This window comes from Lynx rufus, unplaced genomic scaffold, assembly GCF_022079265.1.
Source record: "Lynx rufus isolate CCGP_SWC_20201006 ecotype Redwood Valley unplaced genomic scaffold, mLynRuf1.p SCAF_13, whole genome shotgun sequence".
In the NCBI taxonomy this organism is placed as follows: domain Eukaryota; kingdom Metazoa; phylum Chordata; class Mammalia; order Carnivora; family Felidae; genus Lynx; species Lynx rufus.
The window spans coordinates 17,045,092-17,064,591 of NW_025814827.1; the positions used below are offsets into that span (position 1 = coordinate 17,045,092).

The 19,500-nt window shown below is 37.9% G+C and overlaps 1 protein-coding gene across 5 annotated transcripts in view; it reads right to left on the minus strand.

Annotated features, from left to right (window-relative positions):
- The window catches only part of RNF111 (ring finger protein 111), a 99,893-nt gene that overhangs the window by 15,713 nt on the left and 64,680 nt on the right, over positions 1-19,500 (minus strand). For all 5 annotated transcript variants that reach the window (XM_047075045.1, XM_047075044.1, XM_047075043.1 and 2 more), the window contains exons 4-7: positions 18,468-18,631; positions 15,282-15,476; positions 4,694-5,013; positions 335-593 (exon numbers count right to left, since the gene is read on the minus strand). In XM_047075045.1, the coding sequence (XP_046931001.1) occupies positions 335-593; positions 4,694-5,013; positions 15,282-15,476; positions 18,468-18,631 (938 nt within the window). The remainder of the gene's footprint in view (positions 1-334; positions 594-4,693; positions 5,014-15,281; positions 15,477-18,467; positions 18,632-19,500) is intronic.

Sequence of the window (19,500 nt, forward strand, 5' to 3'; positions counted from 1 at the left end):
TCTCTTAAAATTTCCTTTCATAGGAATCTAAGGTGCCATTCAATGTACTTCAATTTCATGTATTAAAATGCAAATATTAAAATGTAAGAGACAAAATATAATACTTTTATTTCCTTGATGTTTTTAAACAACACCTGTTCTATTTAACTTAGAAGATTGTTTTGGGAATGCGGGGTGAAGAAAGAATGAAATGGAAAAAAATACACCCCAGTCTCAGGCCAAGGATATACCAAAAATGTACCAATTAGGATTAATGAAAGGTTATTTCATGGAGGAATGTACAATGGTTCATTTATATGCCTCTAAGTTCTTTGCCTGTTAAGTTTATACTTACAAGGAGGTGGCATATAATGTCGACATGATGACAGTGAGGCTTGTGGAGGGGGCTGGGGCTGGGGCTGCGCAACCATGCTTGATCCATAGCCGTCTATGGATAATGGCTGACTCGGGGCAGCAGCAGCAGCCTGATGGCCAAAGATTGCAGCTCGGGAAGAAGAAACAGGGCAGCAGGGGTCAAATGCAGACGCTCCATGAAAACCACCACTTCCATGACTTCTGATACCATTGTTGCTCAGGTCTACTGGCAATGCCTGCTGTATAAAGAGGAACTGTATTTTATTTTTCTGAAGTTTGGCCCAAACACTGTTTCATGTTGTATTATAGAAGTATTCCAAATGCAATCCAGAAAAATAGAATCTCTGAATTAAAAATTTCAAAATGGTGAAATTTTTAGTATGAAGACCTATTCAGCACCAAAACAACAACAACAACAACAACAAAAAATACTATGTATATTCTGGATTGTAAAAACTGTAGTGGTTATATCAGTTTTTAAAACTCAAGCATAGGATCACGCTACAAGATAAACAAAAATTAATTAATATATTATTTTAAGGTCTATTTCTCTTCCATCCTCTAGATCTTAGAGAGAAATAAACTTTAAAATAATACATCCATATTCTTCTTTACCCTCAAATTTTGATTATTAATTTAGGACTCCTTTGGAAAACGTAAAACCACACCAATGAAGATTAAGGATTCTAGGTAAAAGCCTGTCTGTCCTGTTTCTGAACTGTGTATAGCAAGCACTCAACTAAAACTCTAATAACGCAAACATTATCCAAGACAATAAAGGGTGGAAGATTATTCAAGATGAACTATGAGCCAGCTATGCCTCATAACCTTTTCATTTACTAAAAAATTAAAAATACGATTTAAGACAAGTCCCTTTACTAAGCTGAAAAATAAACCAGACTCTAGATTCCATGTCTATTCACCAGTAATTAAGTTTCTCCTCCAAAGCATTTTGAAAAGTCTTAAGTAAAACACTTCACTTGATCACAATCTACTCTAGGGCAGATTACAAAAACCAAATTGTCCCTTTGTATTATTAAATAATTGATTTTTAACGTTTATTTATTTTGAGACAGAGACAGAGCATGAACAGGGGAGGGGCAGAGAGAGAGGGAGACACAGAATCGGAAGCAGGCTCCAGGCTCTGAGCCGTCAGCCCAGAGCCCGATGCGGGGCTCGAACTCACGGACCGTGAGATCGTGACCTGGCTGAAGTCGGACGCTTAACCGACTGCGCCACCCAGGCGCCCCTTAAGTAATTTAAATACAAGTTTTTACTTAGTGTTGACTATAGCTGTAATTTTTAAAATGTAATTAAAGGGGCACCTGGGTGGCTCGGTCGGTTAAGCATCCAACTTCGCCTCAGGTCATGATCTCATGGTCGGTGAGTTCGAGCCCTGCGTCGGGCTCTGTGCTGACCGCTCAGAGCCTGGAGCCTGTTTCAGACTCTGTGTGTCCCTCTCTCTCTGCCCCTCCCCTGTTCATGCTCTGTCTCTGTCTCAAAAACAAATAAACGTTAAAATTTAAAAATAAATAAATAAATAAATAAATAAATAAATAAATAAATAAAATGTAATTAAAGAAAATAATAATTTGATGTTATATTTGAAATTATATGCAAGAACTGTTCAATACTGGAAGCTGAGGAGCTGGAGATGAAGAAAGCTAGGGAACTGCATTTATTAGAGGCTGAAGTCACCCAGCAGTCCTTAGAGGAATCACAGTGGTCTCTGTACTTGCAACGGACTTGTGGCTCTAGGGATAACAGAAACCAAAGGAGCTCGGACTGTTAAAAGGGAAGGAGAATGATGGCTCAGGAGAAGCAGTGGGAAGGTGAAAAAGAACTCCTTTCTTCTTCCGTATCATGTGTCTACAATCAAGAAAACATCTGGGCTCTTTCTTTTGAGTTGGCAAATACAATGTATGTCCCTTGATTTGGGGAATAAGGCTTAAGAAAAATACTGTAAGATTGTGAATTTATATCCCTTCCCTATTTTCCTATTTAGGCTAAGATTTGGCAAATGGACTAGATTATCAACATACTATGAAGATGAGCAAATTTCCTATCTTTTTCTCCAGTCAGTGATTAAGAACACTCGCAGAGGGTGAGTAAAGTAGGGTGAATATCCTCCTAGAAGGAAATGAGGGTAAAGTTAAAAGTAAAGAATCAAAAGAGAAAGGGGAAAAAAACTACAAAGAGAACCCTCTTCACAATTCTAACAGTTCAGTCAATTCTTACTCTAGAAGGAAAAGAGTGGGTAAGCAAGATGGGTACAGAAATGCAAGTATTACTTTACAAAGGTGATAAGGAATGCAAAACACTAACTGAACTGTTCTCTCAAAAGAGAACGCTACATCCAAAGGAGCAGTAAAGGCTAGAGAGTCAAGTGACTGCAGAACCTTCTCTGTTATCAGGCCTAATCCTCCTCAACTTTTTCTGCCTACCCACAATCTGGCACTAATCGTAACACATCTACACAATCAGAAATCCTCAGATCAGTTTGCTTCCCCCACTCCTCCACCTCCTGTTGTGCCCACACAAGTCTCAACTGGAGATACCTGATGTTATCTCATGAGCATGTGGCTGATTTCAGAGGCCTCTAAATGTCTATATGAGTTCCAAATTGTTTTTACCGTCAAAACTTGCCTCTCTGTTCTCCTTCATACCCATTATCACCACTGAATGCCTGATCCTTAATTTTCCCCAAGTTCTGTGTGTAGTCCAAATACCTCTATTAGATATAAGTGAGTAGGTTACATTTATATTACAATGAACAAAACTGTGAAAGAGATTCCACCTATAAATAACTCACTTGGGTTAAAAGAAAATGTTACATACACAATCTCTCAAACTAGTTGTATTATTTTATTAGTTCAACAAAAGAGTCTGTAAACAAAAGGCCCATATTTTGGTAGCCCTTGAATGAATATGGGAGCAGTCTGTAGATTTACTTCATCATTTTTCTACAATACTTATAAACTCCCCCTTTAAGCTCAAATTTCTAGTGAAAGAAAATTTTGCTTTTAAGCAAAACCTTTCATTCAGTCCACTACAAAGTTTTTCTTGATGCTTCCTCATTCCCAAGAGGCAGAACAGATTTAGATGATCAGTAGATGTTAATATTTAGAACTTTTACCAGAACCAAAACATCGTCTAAAATTTCTTTAATCATATTTCCTACTAAACCCTTTCTAATTTACTCTTGAAAAACAGCAGTTCATGGGGCGCCTGGGTGGCGCAGTCGGTTAAGCGTCCGACTTCAGCCAGGTCACGATCTCGAGGTCCGTGAGTTGGAGCCCCGCGTCAGGCTCTGGGCTGATGGCTCAGAGCCTGGAGCCTGTTTCCCATTCTGTGTCTCCCTCTCTCTCTGCCCCTCCCCCGTTCATGCTCTGTCTCTCTCTGTCCCAAAAATAAATAAACGTTGAAAAACAGCAGTTCATCTTTTGTTTTTTAAGTGAATGTCCCTCTCTCTTAGTTATTTTTAATCTGTCCGATCCAGGAGAGATAACCATCAAAATTTAAAAAGATGAAGCAAGTACTTTAGGAAAGGTCAGGGAATACAGACAAAGAGTGGCTCTGAATTTTCTTTTTGACTATTTTCTAGTATATGTCAGTTACAGCTTTACCTTGAGATTATGTTGTGTTTTTTTAAGTATGTACCCACTCGGATTTATATCACAATTATACACAGAGATGACACAGCAAAAGTTACAACAGCATATAATACATCACCTTTATTTACTCCATATGATCACCAATACTAATTTAATATTATTTGACATTTTAAGCACTCACCAATATCAACTAAATTACTTAACTAGAATTTCAATTTCCCATAAACTAAAAACCTCATCTGCTCCTGAGCAACCATGTCATTGGTTTGCATCTGAGAAGGCTGTTTATTTCTAGATGAGTGGAGATAAAAGGAAGCTCCAGAGTAAAAGCTGAAGGTAAAAAACTAGGAAAATTTCCCAATTTCTCATGAATCACGTTGACACTGTAATTTCAACACTCTGAAATAAAATTCCAAAGATCAGATTCACCTTACTTAACTACAAACACTAAAAACCATTTCAGAATAAAAAACAGTATCACTTCTAATTTTTTACATCTTTGATCCTCCCAATTAGTTGCAATAATTTAGACCATCGGAAAATCCTAGAGACTTAATTAAAAAAAAAAAAATCACAAACCACGAAATTAGGCCACTTTTGTAAGGGCAATAGAAATGACTTTTTTAGTATATAAAATGCATCATTAGTATTGTTCTCCCCCCCCCCCCGAAGGAAAGCACAATTTTTAAAAATTAAGAAAGAAACATTTATCAAATTCCACATACCTGGTCATGATAGCTGGTACCAGAACTACTATTGGCTCCACAAGGTGCTTGTACTTGTGGAGGTCTTTCCACAGGGCAAGTAGGATCACTAAAGGAGGGAGAAACAGGGACAGCCGGGTGGGGAGTATGATGGTGGTGGTGATGATGCTGAAAATGGTGGCCATGCTGCTGAAAGCAACTTGTGTGTGGATGTCCTAATGCATGGTGATTCTGTGACGACCCTCCACATGGTGAGTGCTGGGGACAGCAGGAAGGTAACCTTGGCATTGCAGGAGGACCAGCTTCTGTTACAGCACTAGATGCAGTTCTCCTCGAGTCATCTTGAAATAAACAGAAATGCACAGAACAATCAAATGATCAGGTATCACTGTGTAAATAATAGGTACTGTGTACAAGTAAATAAAGAGCTAAAGGAATGTTAATTAAATTCCAATCTCTGGGGGCGCCTGGGTGGCGCAGTCGGTTGGGCGTCCGACTTCAGCCAGGTCACGATCTCGCGGTCCGGGAGTTCGAGCCCCGCGTCAGGCTCTGGGCTGATGGCTCAGAGCCTGGAGCCTGTTTCCGATTCTGTGTCTCCCTCTCTCTCTGCCCCTCCCCGTTCATGCTCTGTCTCTCTCTGTCCCAAAAATAAATAAACGTTGAAAAAAAAAATTAAAAAAAAAAATTCCAATCTCTGTAGGGGCGCCTGGGTGGCTCAGTGGGTTGAGTGTCCAGCTGTGGCTCAGGTCATGAACTTGCAGTTCACAGGTTCAAGCCTCGCGTCAGGCTCTGCTGACAGCTTGGAGCCTGGAGCCTGCTTTGGATTCTGTGTCTCCCTCTCTCTCTGTACCTCTTTCTCTCTCTCTCTCTCAAAAATAAAAAAAAAACATTAAAAAATTTTTTTAAAAATTCAAACCTCTGTAAATAAGAACATGATAGTACACATTCTTAATATGCACATCATATAATTTCAGGCAGTGATCTTCAATGGGATTTTTCTGAAAGCCTAAATTCTTCACAAGGCTCATATCTACCATGATATTTAAACATGGAAAGAGATCATCTTTTCCTAGGTCATAACAAATGATTAACTTTAAATTGAATTTAAAACATTCCAGGTGGCTCAGTCGGTTTGGCTCAAGCATGATCTCAGTTCGTGGGATCAAGCTCCAAGTCAAGCTCTACACTAACAGCATGGAGCCTGCTTGGGATTCTCTCTCTCCCTCTGTCCCTCCCCACCCCCACAAACTCTCCCAAAATAAATAAATGAACTTGCATGATTGTTTTTGGAAAAGGTTATGATCATCTAAGTAGGAAACACTGGAGTCCTGATGATGCTCTCTGCCACATGCCCAGGGTTATTTTGAAGGTATGTTCTTCCATGCCAGAAGAACTGCAAAAGTGCCCTGAGAAAGTCTACCCCAGTGCTTCAAACTCACCTAAAAAACAGCACCCTTTCCCCAAGCTGCATATTATGTGGAAACCATATAAAACAGATATAAATGGAGATAAAAATTTTTACTTAAAATATAAAAATCAGAGGAGTGGGGAGCCTAGAGCCCTATCCTTCCCCCTGCAAACATCAGCCTCTTCCTTTCCCCGCCTAACTCCTAAGCTACCTCCTCAGAACCCTTAGGATTCTGGAGGACCACTGTTCTGGCTCTATTTCTAGAGTAACCAATACCAGGGATACCCTGCTCCTATTTGGCCCATAGAACCTAGCCAACCTCTTCTGGGTCAATTTTCCAATTTGGAATCTTCTAGTTACTCACAAACAATACGAAAATCCAACCCAAACTAGCTAAAATAATAAAGGGAATTTACAGGCTCACAAAAATGAATCTGGGTGGGGTGCTTCAGGCTCTGGTTGATATGTCTGATTGCAGCAAACCTCCCTGTAATTCTCCCAAGCCTGCCCTCTCATACATGTCCTAACCTGCCTTTCCTGATTCTCTTCTGGGCAAGGTCTGCGATCCAAACCCTGTTAGGGGTTAGTATCTCCATTCAAAATCTCTGTACATTGTTTTTCTCCAAGCTCCTAGTCTGTCCTATTTGGGCTAATTTCTTGTACTCTATTGTAAAGGTTCTTAATCTTAGAACTGTACTTAGGGAATCTGTGAACTTGGATAGGAAAAAAGTTTCTTTTTTTTTTTTTTTGCCTCCCAGAATTAGCACTACACCTTATTAACATCAGTTGAGACGTTAAACATCACAAATAATTTATAACCAAAAAAAAAAAAAAAAGAGAGAGAGAGAGAGAGAGAGACACACACAAAAAGAAGGTCAAGGTACCTTTTTCTTTTAACGTTTATTTATTCTGAGAGAGAGAGAGAAAGAGAAAGGAAGAACATGAGCGAGAGGAAGAGGGGCAGAGAGGGAGAGAGAATCCAAAGCAGGCTCTGCACCACAGCACAGAGCCCAACACGTGGCTCGATCCCATGAACCATGAGATTGTGACCTGAGCTGAAATCAAGAGTTGGACATTCAACTGACTGAGCCACTCAGGCGTCCCATGTGTTGGTTTACTTTTATATCATAAATTATGGCAGATTCAAAGTCAGTTCCATAATTATGTCACTTTCATTCATTTGCATTCCATTTTCTTACATAACGTGGACAAAGTTACAACCAGCTTATCAGGAACAGACCATGATCAACAGGCTATCTTTGCTATGCTGAATCAAACATTAATTATTTTCTATATGGTGTAATATTTGTAGCAATAACTATTATGTAACTTTACTTCTGGCAACATTTTAAGCGTTTTATCTCAGCTCCCATGCCAAAACAGTGTACAAATGAGTATCATTTATTGTGTTACTTTATAAAAAAGGATTAAAACCTCTGGAACACTAAATCCATTCAGCGGGTAGACTAAATGACCTTCCAATTCAGATGCTTTTAATTTTCAAATCCAGTTATTTAAGGATTATGTGGAACTCTAAAATTTAGGAGAAGAGTGTATAACCAGAGCAAAAGATCTGTAGACTAGTAAGGCTGTGACTGAAGTGACAGGATATTTATTCGTTCAGAAAGAACTTGCCTTCATTGTCTTCAAATATTTCTAATATAAAAATCCGAGTGAGAGAAGAGGAAGCATAATGACTATAATATATTTACAGCTGAACACATATTTAAAGGGTCATATCACTAACAGTTCAGCCTCAAAAAGAAGACTGACCTTATGGTTCTACTTCTTAGGGTACAGTTTGGCTTCCCATTAAATTAGTAATCTATTTTCTTATAGTAGAGAGACTCTTTGTTGCCCAAACAGGCTAGGAATCCTAAGTAAAGGCAACTGAATCTCTTGTTCGAGATTATTGACCAAGGAAAACTGCCATACGTTAGAAGTGAAACACAAAGATCTAATCAAATAAAACACTTCCTTTTTATTAAAATCAGCTCACAGAGTGTCCTCTGAAACTGGCCAATAACAAACCTGCACCGGAGAAATAAATTCCACAGCTCAGTAACATCACGCTGGTTAAAGTATTTTCTTGTAATTCTAGCAGGATTACTGAGATGTATTCATGCATTTATTCATTCATTTGGCAAGTCTTACACATACTAATGGCATGGTAAAGGATCTACAAAAGGCACTGGAAAATACAATGGTGAAAATGAAAGCCCTGGTCTTTAAAATAACTTGTGCTGTTGTCTACCTCTGTTGTTTTATCTCTAGCAACTAGAAATAGGCGTGCACAATGTAGGTGGCTCAATAAGCCCTTGCTAAATATAAGTTAGCCTCACAAGGGGAAAGAAGCATGATGGAGCTAAGTGCTAAGAAGAGAGTAACTTGATCTTTAGTCCTCAAGGAGATCACCATCAAGTATGGAAACAACGTAAGATTTAAATCAACCAGCATTATAACAGCAGCACTGGGTTCTAATATAGCACAGAGCAATGCTGCCCCCCAGGGAACATATGGTAACACCTGGGGACATTTTTGGTTGTCACAACTGGAGGGGAAGTGGTACTACTAGTATTTAGTAGGCAGAGGCCAAAAATGCTGCTAAATATCCTACAATGCACAAGAACACCTTCACCCCCACCCCCCAATACAAAGGACTGTACAACACAAAGACAATAACGTCAGGGTTCAGAAATTCTGGCAGAAAGGAAGAGTGCAGGCTCCAAACCAGACTTCCTAGGTTTGAATTCTTGCTCCACTACCATATAACCATAGGCAAGTAACTTCACCTGTAAAATGAGAAGAGTAATAGAATCTGCCTTGTAAGTTATCACAAAAATCAGTTAATACAGATAAATCATGGACTAACATTATAAGCTCAACAGATGTTAGCTATTATTATCCACTAGAACGTTAGTTCTGTTAGGACAGAGAATTTATGTTTTGTTCCCAGTGCCTAGGACAGTGCCTGATTATTAGTGTGTAATCAATAAACACATCTGAATAAATGAATATATAAGATATGCATGCACAAAACAAGAACACATGGAAGAGCCAGACAAATGATGAGCTGCCTGGGCATGTTGAGTTTGAGGTGACTAAAGAATGGTCCAGAGGAGATGTCCAATAGGCAGCTGGATATAAAAGTTTAAAACAAAGAGATGGCTCTGGAAACACAAAATGTAAGGTCACTGGCATACTGCACATGGTAGGTGAAAACATGTGCAGTTATGAGATGGGCCAGGGAAAAAGGATATGAACAAGGCTGTGAGAGAAAACAGAGATGAGATTACCGCCAGGTTTTTTTAACATCATGTTTGTTTTAACAAGAGTCAGAAGCAAGTTAAAGGAAGGAGTTTAAGATACAGAAGACCCTTTTAAGTGCATACAGACTTGACACAAATGTACACATGCATACTATGGTCATGGAACCAATAAAGATGCTGAAGACATAGAGAAGATAACTGTTAAAGCAAGGTCAAGGACACAAGAAGGGACAAGTGGTAGAGGATGAATAAAGGGACTGGAAGGGATAGGAAAGAGTTAAAGGACCAGGAATTAGGAGAGAAGGATAGATATAAAGGTTTTCAGGGAGGGCTGGAAGTTATGAGTGCTCAAGAACCTTCATTTACTTTTTATTTTTCCCTGGGGAAATCACAGTTTTGAGGAGAATCAGAAAATTTTGGAAGGCAAGAAGAAGGAAGGAGAAGAAGGACAGGGAATTAACTGAGATACATCACCCTATGGCAACTTATTACCAAAAGCCCAAGATTAGATTCCATAAATTTATGAGGCACCAATCTGCCTAGTTCTATGATTTTCACCAGTCCCATCTAAAAACCTCGACAGGAGTAGTTAGATGGCTTGAATGATTCAAGGTTGGAAATACGCAAGAAGGTGCAAAGTAAGGAATAGAATCTAAAGAACTCTACAGAACAAGTTCTATAGAGTCTTAGGAGGAAATGAAGCCAGCAGAACTGAGTGCTCCTAATATAGTCTGAATATCTGTATGTACTTCTATCAGGTTTATACAGAAAACAATTTGGCCTGAAACAAGGTTCCCCTAGTCCAGAGAAATACAACACAAACAAGTCTATCCCAAAGGTAATCATCAATATAGGTAAAATAGTATCATGAGAAAACCATTCAGGTAGTAATGTCATCACTATGTTAGATATAAAATGTGAATTCTGAGCAACAAGAGTCTTAAAAAATAAATAGAGATAAAAGCTTTGAGACAGAATTGAAATAAAGTTGGGACTGTGTCACATAAAACCTAGACAAGAGAGTACATAAAGCTACCAGGGGAAAGGAGTGAATGAGAAAAGTTCAAATCTTTGCCTCAAAGATTATTATTGACTTTGATGAAAGTATTTAACTTCCAGATGTCTTCATTTCTGAAATGGGAAGAGTTATATTAACAAAGGATTAATCCTTAAAATCCATAAAAGGATTTTTTAATCCTTAAAAGGATTAAATAATAATATATAAAACAATACAGAAGACACTCAGTATAGTACTTGGGAAAGAGTATACACTCAATAAATGAAATAAAAATTAGCCCATTTCATTTCTGCCTACATTTTTTTCAAAGAATATAGTATTTAAAAGACACTTTTGGGAAACCTCCTTGGATTCTGGTTTCCACTCTCAATTTCCCACAGAAGGGAGACCTAATCCAGCCACAAGCAATTTCCTAACCTACTCAATGTAATTTATGAGAATATTGTAAAAAGGAAGATACTATGAAAAGTAAAAAATAGGGTGCCTGGGTGGCTCAGTTGGTTAAGCATCCGACTTCAGCTCAGGTCATCATCTCCCGGCTTGTGAGTTCAAGCCCCACATCGGGCTCTGTGCTGACAGCTCAGAGCCTGGAGCCTACTTCAGATTCTGTGTCTCCCTCTTGCTCTGCCCCTCCCCAAAATAAGAGAGAATCTTATTTTGAGTCCCTCTCAAAAATAAACATTAAAAAATATTTTAATAAAAAAATAAAAATAAAAAATGATAGACAGTATAAGGTGGTCTCATTATTAATGCTCATAGATATAGTCAATCTATGAGATACAGGGTCTATAATATCGCTGTTAATAAATGGTCAGCAAATTCCTATCTCTGTGCCATTGTCCAGGAAACAAAGAAGGCTAGCTTAATGCTCAGTTAAACACCTCATAGGAGAAAGTACCAGAGGTATCATTGCTAACTGAAACATAGTAATCTGAGGTAAGAGCTGAAAACACTTAATGACATACAGGAATATCTTTGTGACCCTGGATTAGGAAATGGTTTCATAGATATGACATCAAAAGAACAAAAAACAAACAAAAAAAAAAGAAACTGAGAAAATGGACATCAAGCTTTTTTAAAAACCCCTATCCTCATTTTCAATTGTTTTGAGGACATACTTAGGAGTCAGATTGTAGGTCATATGATAACTATGGTTTAACATTTTGAGGAACTGCCAAAGTGTTTTCCAAGGCAGCTGCACCATTTTACATTTCCACCAGATGTTCATTAGGGTTCCAATTCCTCTACATTCTTGTCAACACTGGCTATTTTCTGATTTCCTGTTCTTTGGTTGTTGTTTTTTTGTTTTTTTTTTTTTGAGTAACAGACATCCTGATGAAGATAAAGTAATACTTCGCTGTGGTTTTGATTTGCATTTCTCTAATAACTAAGTATGCTGTTTTCATGTCCTTCTTGATTAACTGTGTATCTTCTTTGGAAAAATACCTACGCAAATTCTCTGCCCATTTTTAAACTAGGATTATCTGTCTTTTAATTGTTGAGCTGTGTAAGCTCTTTATATATTCTGGATACTAGACCCTTATCAAATATATGATTTTCAAGTATTTTTCTTACACTCTGTAGGCTGTCTTTTCACTTTCTTTTTTTTTAATGTTCTTTCATTATTTTATTATATATTTTGCTATTTTTACATTGTTCATTTTGTCTTTTTGTTACCCCTTTTTTGGAGTCATGGTGGATACTGCAGAGACTCATAGTTTGATATATATTACAAATATTTTCTCTTGATTTTTAATTTTTGCTTACGTTATGTATCAGGACCTGTATTTTTTTTTTTCTTTTTAGAGAGCAAGTGGCCAGGAGGTGGGGAGAGGGAAAATGGGAGAAAGGGAGAGAGAGAATCTTAAGAAGGCTCCATGCCCAGCACATGAGTACAATGCCGGACTGTTTCATGACCCTGAGATCATGACCTGAGTCAAAATCAAGAGTTGGATGTGCAACTGACTGAGCCACTTAGGTGCCCTTGGCCCATATATTTTAAATTTTTATGCAGTCAATTCTGTCATTCCTTTCCTTTATTTTCCAGAGTTGTATTTATTTTTTTCAGTTTTATTTATTTTTAATTTACATCCAAGTTAGCATATAGTGCAACAATGATTTCAAGAGTAGATTCCTTAATACCCCTTACCCATTTAGCCCACCCTCACCCACAACCCCTCCAAGTAACCCTCTGTTCTCCATATTTAAGTCTCATATGTTTTGTCCCCCTCCCTGTTTTTAAATTATTTTTGTTTCCCTTCCCTTATGTCCATCTGTTTTGTATCTTAAAGTCCTCATATGAATGAAGTCATATAATATTTGTCTTTCTCTAATTTCGCTTAGCATAATACCCTCCAGTTCCATCCACGTAGTTGCAAATGGCAAGATTTCATTCTTTTTGATTGCCGAGTAATACTCCATTGTGTGTGTGTGTGTATATATCTATCTATCTATCTATCTATATATATATATATCTATATATATCACATCTTTTTTTTTTCAATACATGAAATTTATTGTCAAATTGGTTTCCATACAACACCCAGTGCTCATCCCAAAAGGTGCCCTCCTCAATACCCATCACCCACCCTCCCCTTCCTCCCACCCCCCATCAACCCTCAGTTTGTTCTCAGTTTTTAAGAGTCTCTATGCTTTGGCTCTCTCCCACTCTAACCTCCTTTTTTTTTTTTTTTCCTTCCCCTCCCCCATGGGTTTCTGTTAAGTTTCTCAGGATCCACATAAGAGTGAAACCATATGGTATCTGTCTTTCTCTGTATGGCTTATTTCACTTAGCATCACTCTCTCCAGTTCCATCCACGTTGCTACAAAGGGCCATATTTCGTTCTTTCTCATTGCCATGTAGTACTCCATTGTGTATATAAACGACAATTTCTTTATCCATTCATCCGTTGATGGACATTTAGGCTCTTTCCACAATTTGGCTATTGTTGAGACTGCTGCTATAAACATTGGGGTACAAGTGCCCCTATGCATCAGTACTCCTGTATCCCTTGGGTAAATTCCTAGCAGTGCTATTGCTGGGTCATAGGGTAGGTCTATTTTTAATTTTCTGAGGAACCTCCACACTGCTTTCCAGAGTGGCTGCACCAATTTGCATTCCCACCAACAGTGCAAGAGGGTTCCCGTTTCTCCACATCCTCACCAGCATCTATAGTCTCCTGATTTGTTCATTTAGGCCACTCTGACTGGCATGAGGTGATATCTGAGTGTGGTTTTGATTTGTATTTCCCTGATGAGGAGCGACGTTGAGCATCTTTTCATGTGCCTGTTGGCCATCCGGATGTCTTCTTTAGAGAAGTGTCTATTCATGTTTTCTGCCCATTTCTTCACTGGGTTATTTATTTCTCGGGTGTGGAGTTTGGTGAGCTCTTTATAGATTTTGGATACTAGCCCTTTGTCTGATATGTCATTTGCAAATATCTTTTCCCATTCTGTTGGTTGCCTTTTAGTTTTGTTGGTTGTTTCCTTTGCTGTGCAGAAGCTTTTTATCTTCATAAGGTCCCAGTATTCATTTTTGCTTTTAATCCCCTTGCCTTTGGGGATGTGTCGAGTAAAAGATTGCTACGGCTGAGGTCAGAGAGGTCTTTTCCTGCTTTCTCCTCTAGGGTTTTGATGGTTTCCTGTCTCACATTCAGGTCCTTTATCCATTTTGAGTTTATTTTTGTGAATGGTGTGAGAAAGTGGTCTAGTTTCAACCTTCTGCATGTTGCTGTCCAGTTCTCCCAGCACCATTTGTTAAAGAGACTGTCTTTTTTCCATTGAATGTTCTTTCCTGCTTTGTCAAAGATAAGTTGGCCATACGTTTGTGGGTCTAGTTCTGGGGTTTCTATTCTATTCCATTGGTCTATGTGTCTGTTTTTGTGCCACACATCTTCTTTATCCATTCCTCCATTGATGGACATTTGGGCTCTTTCCATACTTTGGCTATTGTTCATAGTGCTGCTATAAACATTGGGGTGCATATGTCCCTTCGAAACAGCATACCTGTATCCCGTGGATAAATACCTAGTAATGCAATTGCTGGGTCGTAGGGTAGTTCTATTTTTAATTTCTTGAGGAACCTCCATACTATTTTCCAGAGTGGCTGCACCAGTCTGCATTCCCACCAGCAGTGCAAAAGAGATCCTCTTTCTCTGCATCCTCGCCAACATCTGTTGTTGCCGGAGTTGTTAATGTTAGCCATTCTGACAGGTACAAGGTAGTATCTCATTGTGGTTTTGATTTGTTTTTCCCTGATGATGAGTGACGTTGAGAATTTTTTCATGTGTTGGTTGGCCACCTGGATGTCTTCTTTGGAGAAGTGTCTATTCATGCCTCTTGCCCATTTCTTCACTGGATTATTTGTTTTTTGGGTATTGAGTTTGAGAAGTTCTTCATAGATTTGTGGATACTAACCCTTTATCTGATATGTCATTTGCAAATATCTTCTCCCATTCCATTGGTTGCCTTTTAGTTTTGCTGATTGTTTCCTTCGCTGTGCAGTAGCTTTTTATCTTGATGAGGTCCCAGTAGTTCATTTTTGCTTTTGTTTCCCTTGCCTCTGGAGACACGTTGAGTAAGAAGTTGCTGTGGCCATGTCTTTTCACTTTCTTGATAATGTTTCTGATGTATAAAAGTTTTACATTTTGATGAAGTTCAATTTACCTATTTTTTCTTTTGTTGCTCATATTTTTGGTCAGCCTTTTCATTCTCACTGATCTCTTTCAGTTGAGCTATGACACTTTGGTAATATATAGCACACAAACTGAAATATGAAATCATAGTCTAATTCTAAAGACATTATTTTGCTCACATAGGATTTATTCTACAAATATGCTCTTGCTAATATAGCAACAAGAATACTTTTCCTAAAAAGAGTAACGAAAAATGGTGCTTCCCCACTTTATTACATACCTCCTATGGAAGTACCAGTCATGCTATTGCTTGTAAGAGTAGCTGAAGTCTCTGACACTGTGGGGGGTTGACTACCAGTGACAGCTGAAGCAGTATCAGAGGCCTGCTCAGAGGTAGATGGATTTGAATTGTTAATGGAAGTGCTTGTGGTTTGTGATTCCATTCTTGCAGAAGTGGTTGGTACTACAGTAGGTTCTGCAAAATACAAAATGTTTAATCAGCATTTCAAAATAGATCAGGTAATGGGTTATATTTTAATTCATGGTAACATTTTTATAATTATTAAATTTTAAAAGCTTTCATAAAGCTCGCATGCAACATTAAAATGACATGCTACTAAAATACAATTACTGCATTAAAAAAAATCAACATATATGCATATTCTAACATTCAGGTGATTACCACAGTCTTTTGGGTAACAATTATGTAAATTTTCTGATCACAAAGGAGAAAATGAGAAAAGGAAAGTAAAAGCCCCTTTACTATTTTCATATACATTGTCACAGGCTATCAGACCAGTATTACAAATTACACTTTCTCTGGTACAGAATGAATTCTAAAGTCAGACTGCATGGACACTACAGTCATGGATAAGTTACTTAAACACTCTCCATTTCCTCGTCTGTAGAACTGGGAAAGTACAGAATTTTCCTCACACAACTATTGTTAGGATGAACTGAGGTCACACATATAAAGCACTCTGCATAATGGTTTACATATAGGAACTACTTAAACATTAGCTATGATTTTTAACACTGTGTTAGTCTCTTTCTTACATGCCTTTTTCAAAAATTTGTTTGCAAATATTGATAATCATCAGTGCTTTCTAACAAAAGTAAAATTTTTGTAGAAAGTAAAAGAAATTTCAGGCGGATTTTTCTTTTTTTTCAAATTTATTTTTTAAATATACATCCAAGTTAGTTAGCATATAGTGCAACAATGATTTCAGGAGTAGATTCCTTAATGCCCCTTCCCTGTTTAGCACATCCCCCCTCCCACAACCCCTCCAGTAACTCTCTGTTTGTTCTCCATATTTAAGAGTTTCTTATGTTTTGTCCCCCCCCCCCCCGTTTTTATTTTTGCTTCCCTTCCCTTATGTTCATCTGTTTTGTATCTTAAAGTCCTCATACGAGTGAAGTCATACGATGTTTGTCTCTAATTTCACTTAGCTAATACCCTCTAGTTCCATCCATGTAGTTGCAAATGGCAAGATTTCATTCTTTTTGATCAGGCAGACCTTAACTTATGTACAAGTTATATTTCAGACTGAAAACAGTTGTGTAAAAGGTGAAAATAAGTCTGTCCAAAGCACAGTCAGAACAATTAGATCTGAGAAGGGACTCTCTTAATGTGATACAGAATGAGAGGATAAACTATTCTATACAATGCAGTGTGCTGAGTGGATTCCTGAAACACAAATAGTGCCTGCTGATCTACATGGGACACTGTACTCTGGATGCATAAACAAATATATTTCCTTATACATAAAAAGGGGAGGAAGGAACCTCTGTTTATTGGCAAATGGTGTTTAACATTTTGACCTTAGCAGTATTGACAGTTTGGGCTGGGTAATTTTTTGCTAGAGATGGGAGTCGGTACCGGCACGGCTGTCCTGTGCCTTTTAGGATGTTTAGTGGCATCCTGGGCCTCAACCCATTAGACATTAGCAGTACTCTTCCCCAACTGTAAGAACCAAAAATGTCTGCAGATATTGCCAAATATCTTCAGGGGCACAAAATGGTCAGCACTTAAGAACCATTGGTCTAACTGATATACTTAATATTTTGGACTTACTTTTAATAAGATAGATGTCTTCCAATGAGAGAAACTAGTAGGGAGGAGAAGGCATCTAATGATCACTGGAATACTTATAACCTAGTGAAAGTCTTCTGGTCGAACTAATTCCAATGGGTTAAAAGACTACTCTGTCACCTTTTCCTATTTACTGGCTGGCAGACATCACAGGGAAAACACACAGAGTTTCCAACATAGTAATCCTAATTTAATTAACTTTGAGTAATCTTAAATGAATCCCTAATATATTAATCACTGTCTTACAGATAATTTATGGCACTTCAAAATAAAAGCTGAGACATGGTTCAATGAAATGCAGATAATAGGAGTAAATTACCTCTTCATAAACATCTTAATTCAAAGTAGTCATACACTGAAAGCTTTGATCACCCAAGCTGCAAACAATCCATACAAGAGCTGATTGTACCAGGCCTTTCTTCCTACCTATCTTATGTATCCTTCCTCCAATTTAAAGCTAACAAATTCATATAAGGCTTATCATCTTCCTTTAAGGAAATTATGACTGACCATTTCCTTCTAAGATGTAACTAACTACTATCTTAGGGTAATTTTCACTTATGTGGGAAAATCTACACCTAAATATTCATATATTCATACATGCTACCACTTTCCTTCACCTGTTTTCCAATTCTAGCTTTCTTTTCTTAGTTACTTGGATGCAGTTGCAAGCCGAAAGAAAACACCACAGCCAAGCAGCACAAAGGTACTGGTAATATTAGAGGATAACATAATTTTTAAAGCAATTCTGACATTTCAAATAACCAGTATTAACCACGTAAATTCAAGTTATGTTGCTTTTCTGTTGTATTTAAAAAGTGTCATTTCTATTTTTCTTTTTTTAATGTTTATTTTTGAGAGAGAAAGAGCATGCAATCAGGGGATGGGCAGAGAGAGACAGAGACACAGAATGTGAAGCAAGTTCCAGGCTCTGAGCTATAAGCACAGAGCCCGACGTGGGGCTCGAACCCATGAATCGCAAGATCATGACCTGAGCCAAAGTTGGACACTTAAACGACTGAGCCACCCAGGCATCCCTGTCACTTCTATTTTTCATAGCAAAGTTAAAGCATGACAATAATATTATAAATTAAAGTAATAGGTAAGTCTGAGGGTAGCTCAAGCTACCACCTGTAAAAAATAGTTTTTTCCTAAGAAAATAACTGCTGAGCAACAACAATGAAAGAATTTTAGGCACAATTTATAAACTGAGGTAATTAGATCAAGTGAAAAATAAGATTAGAATATCCAAAAACTTTCCAGTAGTTTAATAATATTAACAGGAAGTGGCAGGAGTTTCATTTTAGGAGCTTCAAAGGTATCTGATTTTATCAGTTCTCTTCTTAATTCTACACTGTTACTAATCCAACCTACCATCTTCATCAACAGTAAGGTCCACAACTTCTGCTGCATTTTGCCTCAAGGGTTGAATAACAGTAGAGATCCTACTGCGGTTCCGTGGCTCCTGTGGCCGACTTGTATGAGAATTTGAACCTTGGCTCCAATGAGATCTGGAGTGTCCAAGAGTTGAACGAGACCTTAAGTGACATCAATATTAAATTAGTAAACATAAAAAAATGAACAAGAATTTTAGTTCTTAAGAAATCATAAGCCTTTCTTATAAAACATGTTGTGAAGTTCAAGTTATAAAGTTTCTTCTCCAAGGAAATAATGGTAATAGAATTAAAAATTATGACTAGCACAATGCCTGGCATTCAATAAAACATTTGCTGAATGAAATGTTCAACAAATGTTCACCAACCAACTGACCTGAGAATATGTGAAATGATATGTGAGACCAATCACTCGTATAAAATACAGGATTCTGTTTCAAGAATGCTGCTCTCTTTTCAATGGTTATTTTGAATACTCACCGGGTTGTAATCCAGTATTTACATTTTATTTAATACCTGAAATTATTCACCACAGGTAAAGTAACAAAAACATCAATATGTTAAACATTAAATAACACCCACACAATCTTGTATGTTGAATCCAGACTGAATTTGCAAAACATGGCTTTGAGAGTCCTAAACCAAGATAAGTTTCTGGTATTGTCCTAAAAAAGATTCAAGGTGGGGCACCTGGGTGGCTTAGTTGGTGAAGTATCCAACTTCAGCTCAGGTCATGTTCTCACGGTTTGTGGGTTCAAGACCCATGTCGGGCCTTGTGCTGACAGCTCAGAGATTAGAACCTACTTCAGATTCTGTGTCTCCCTCTCTGTCTGCCTCTGTCCCACTCATGCTCTGTCTCTGTCTCAAAAGTAAATAAACATTTGAAAAAAAAATTTTTTTTAAAGATTCAAGGCACCAGAGATTTTCTGGGATTAGGACAGGTGAAGATAGTTACAGCTAGTTTACTAGTTTGGTAGTCATAAGAAAGATCACTTGTTTGAGCCACTTTATGC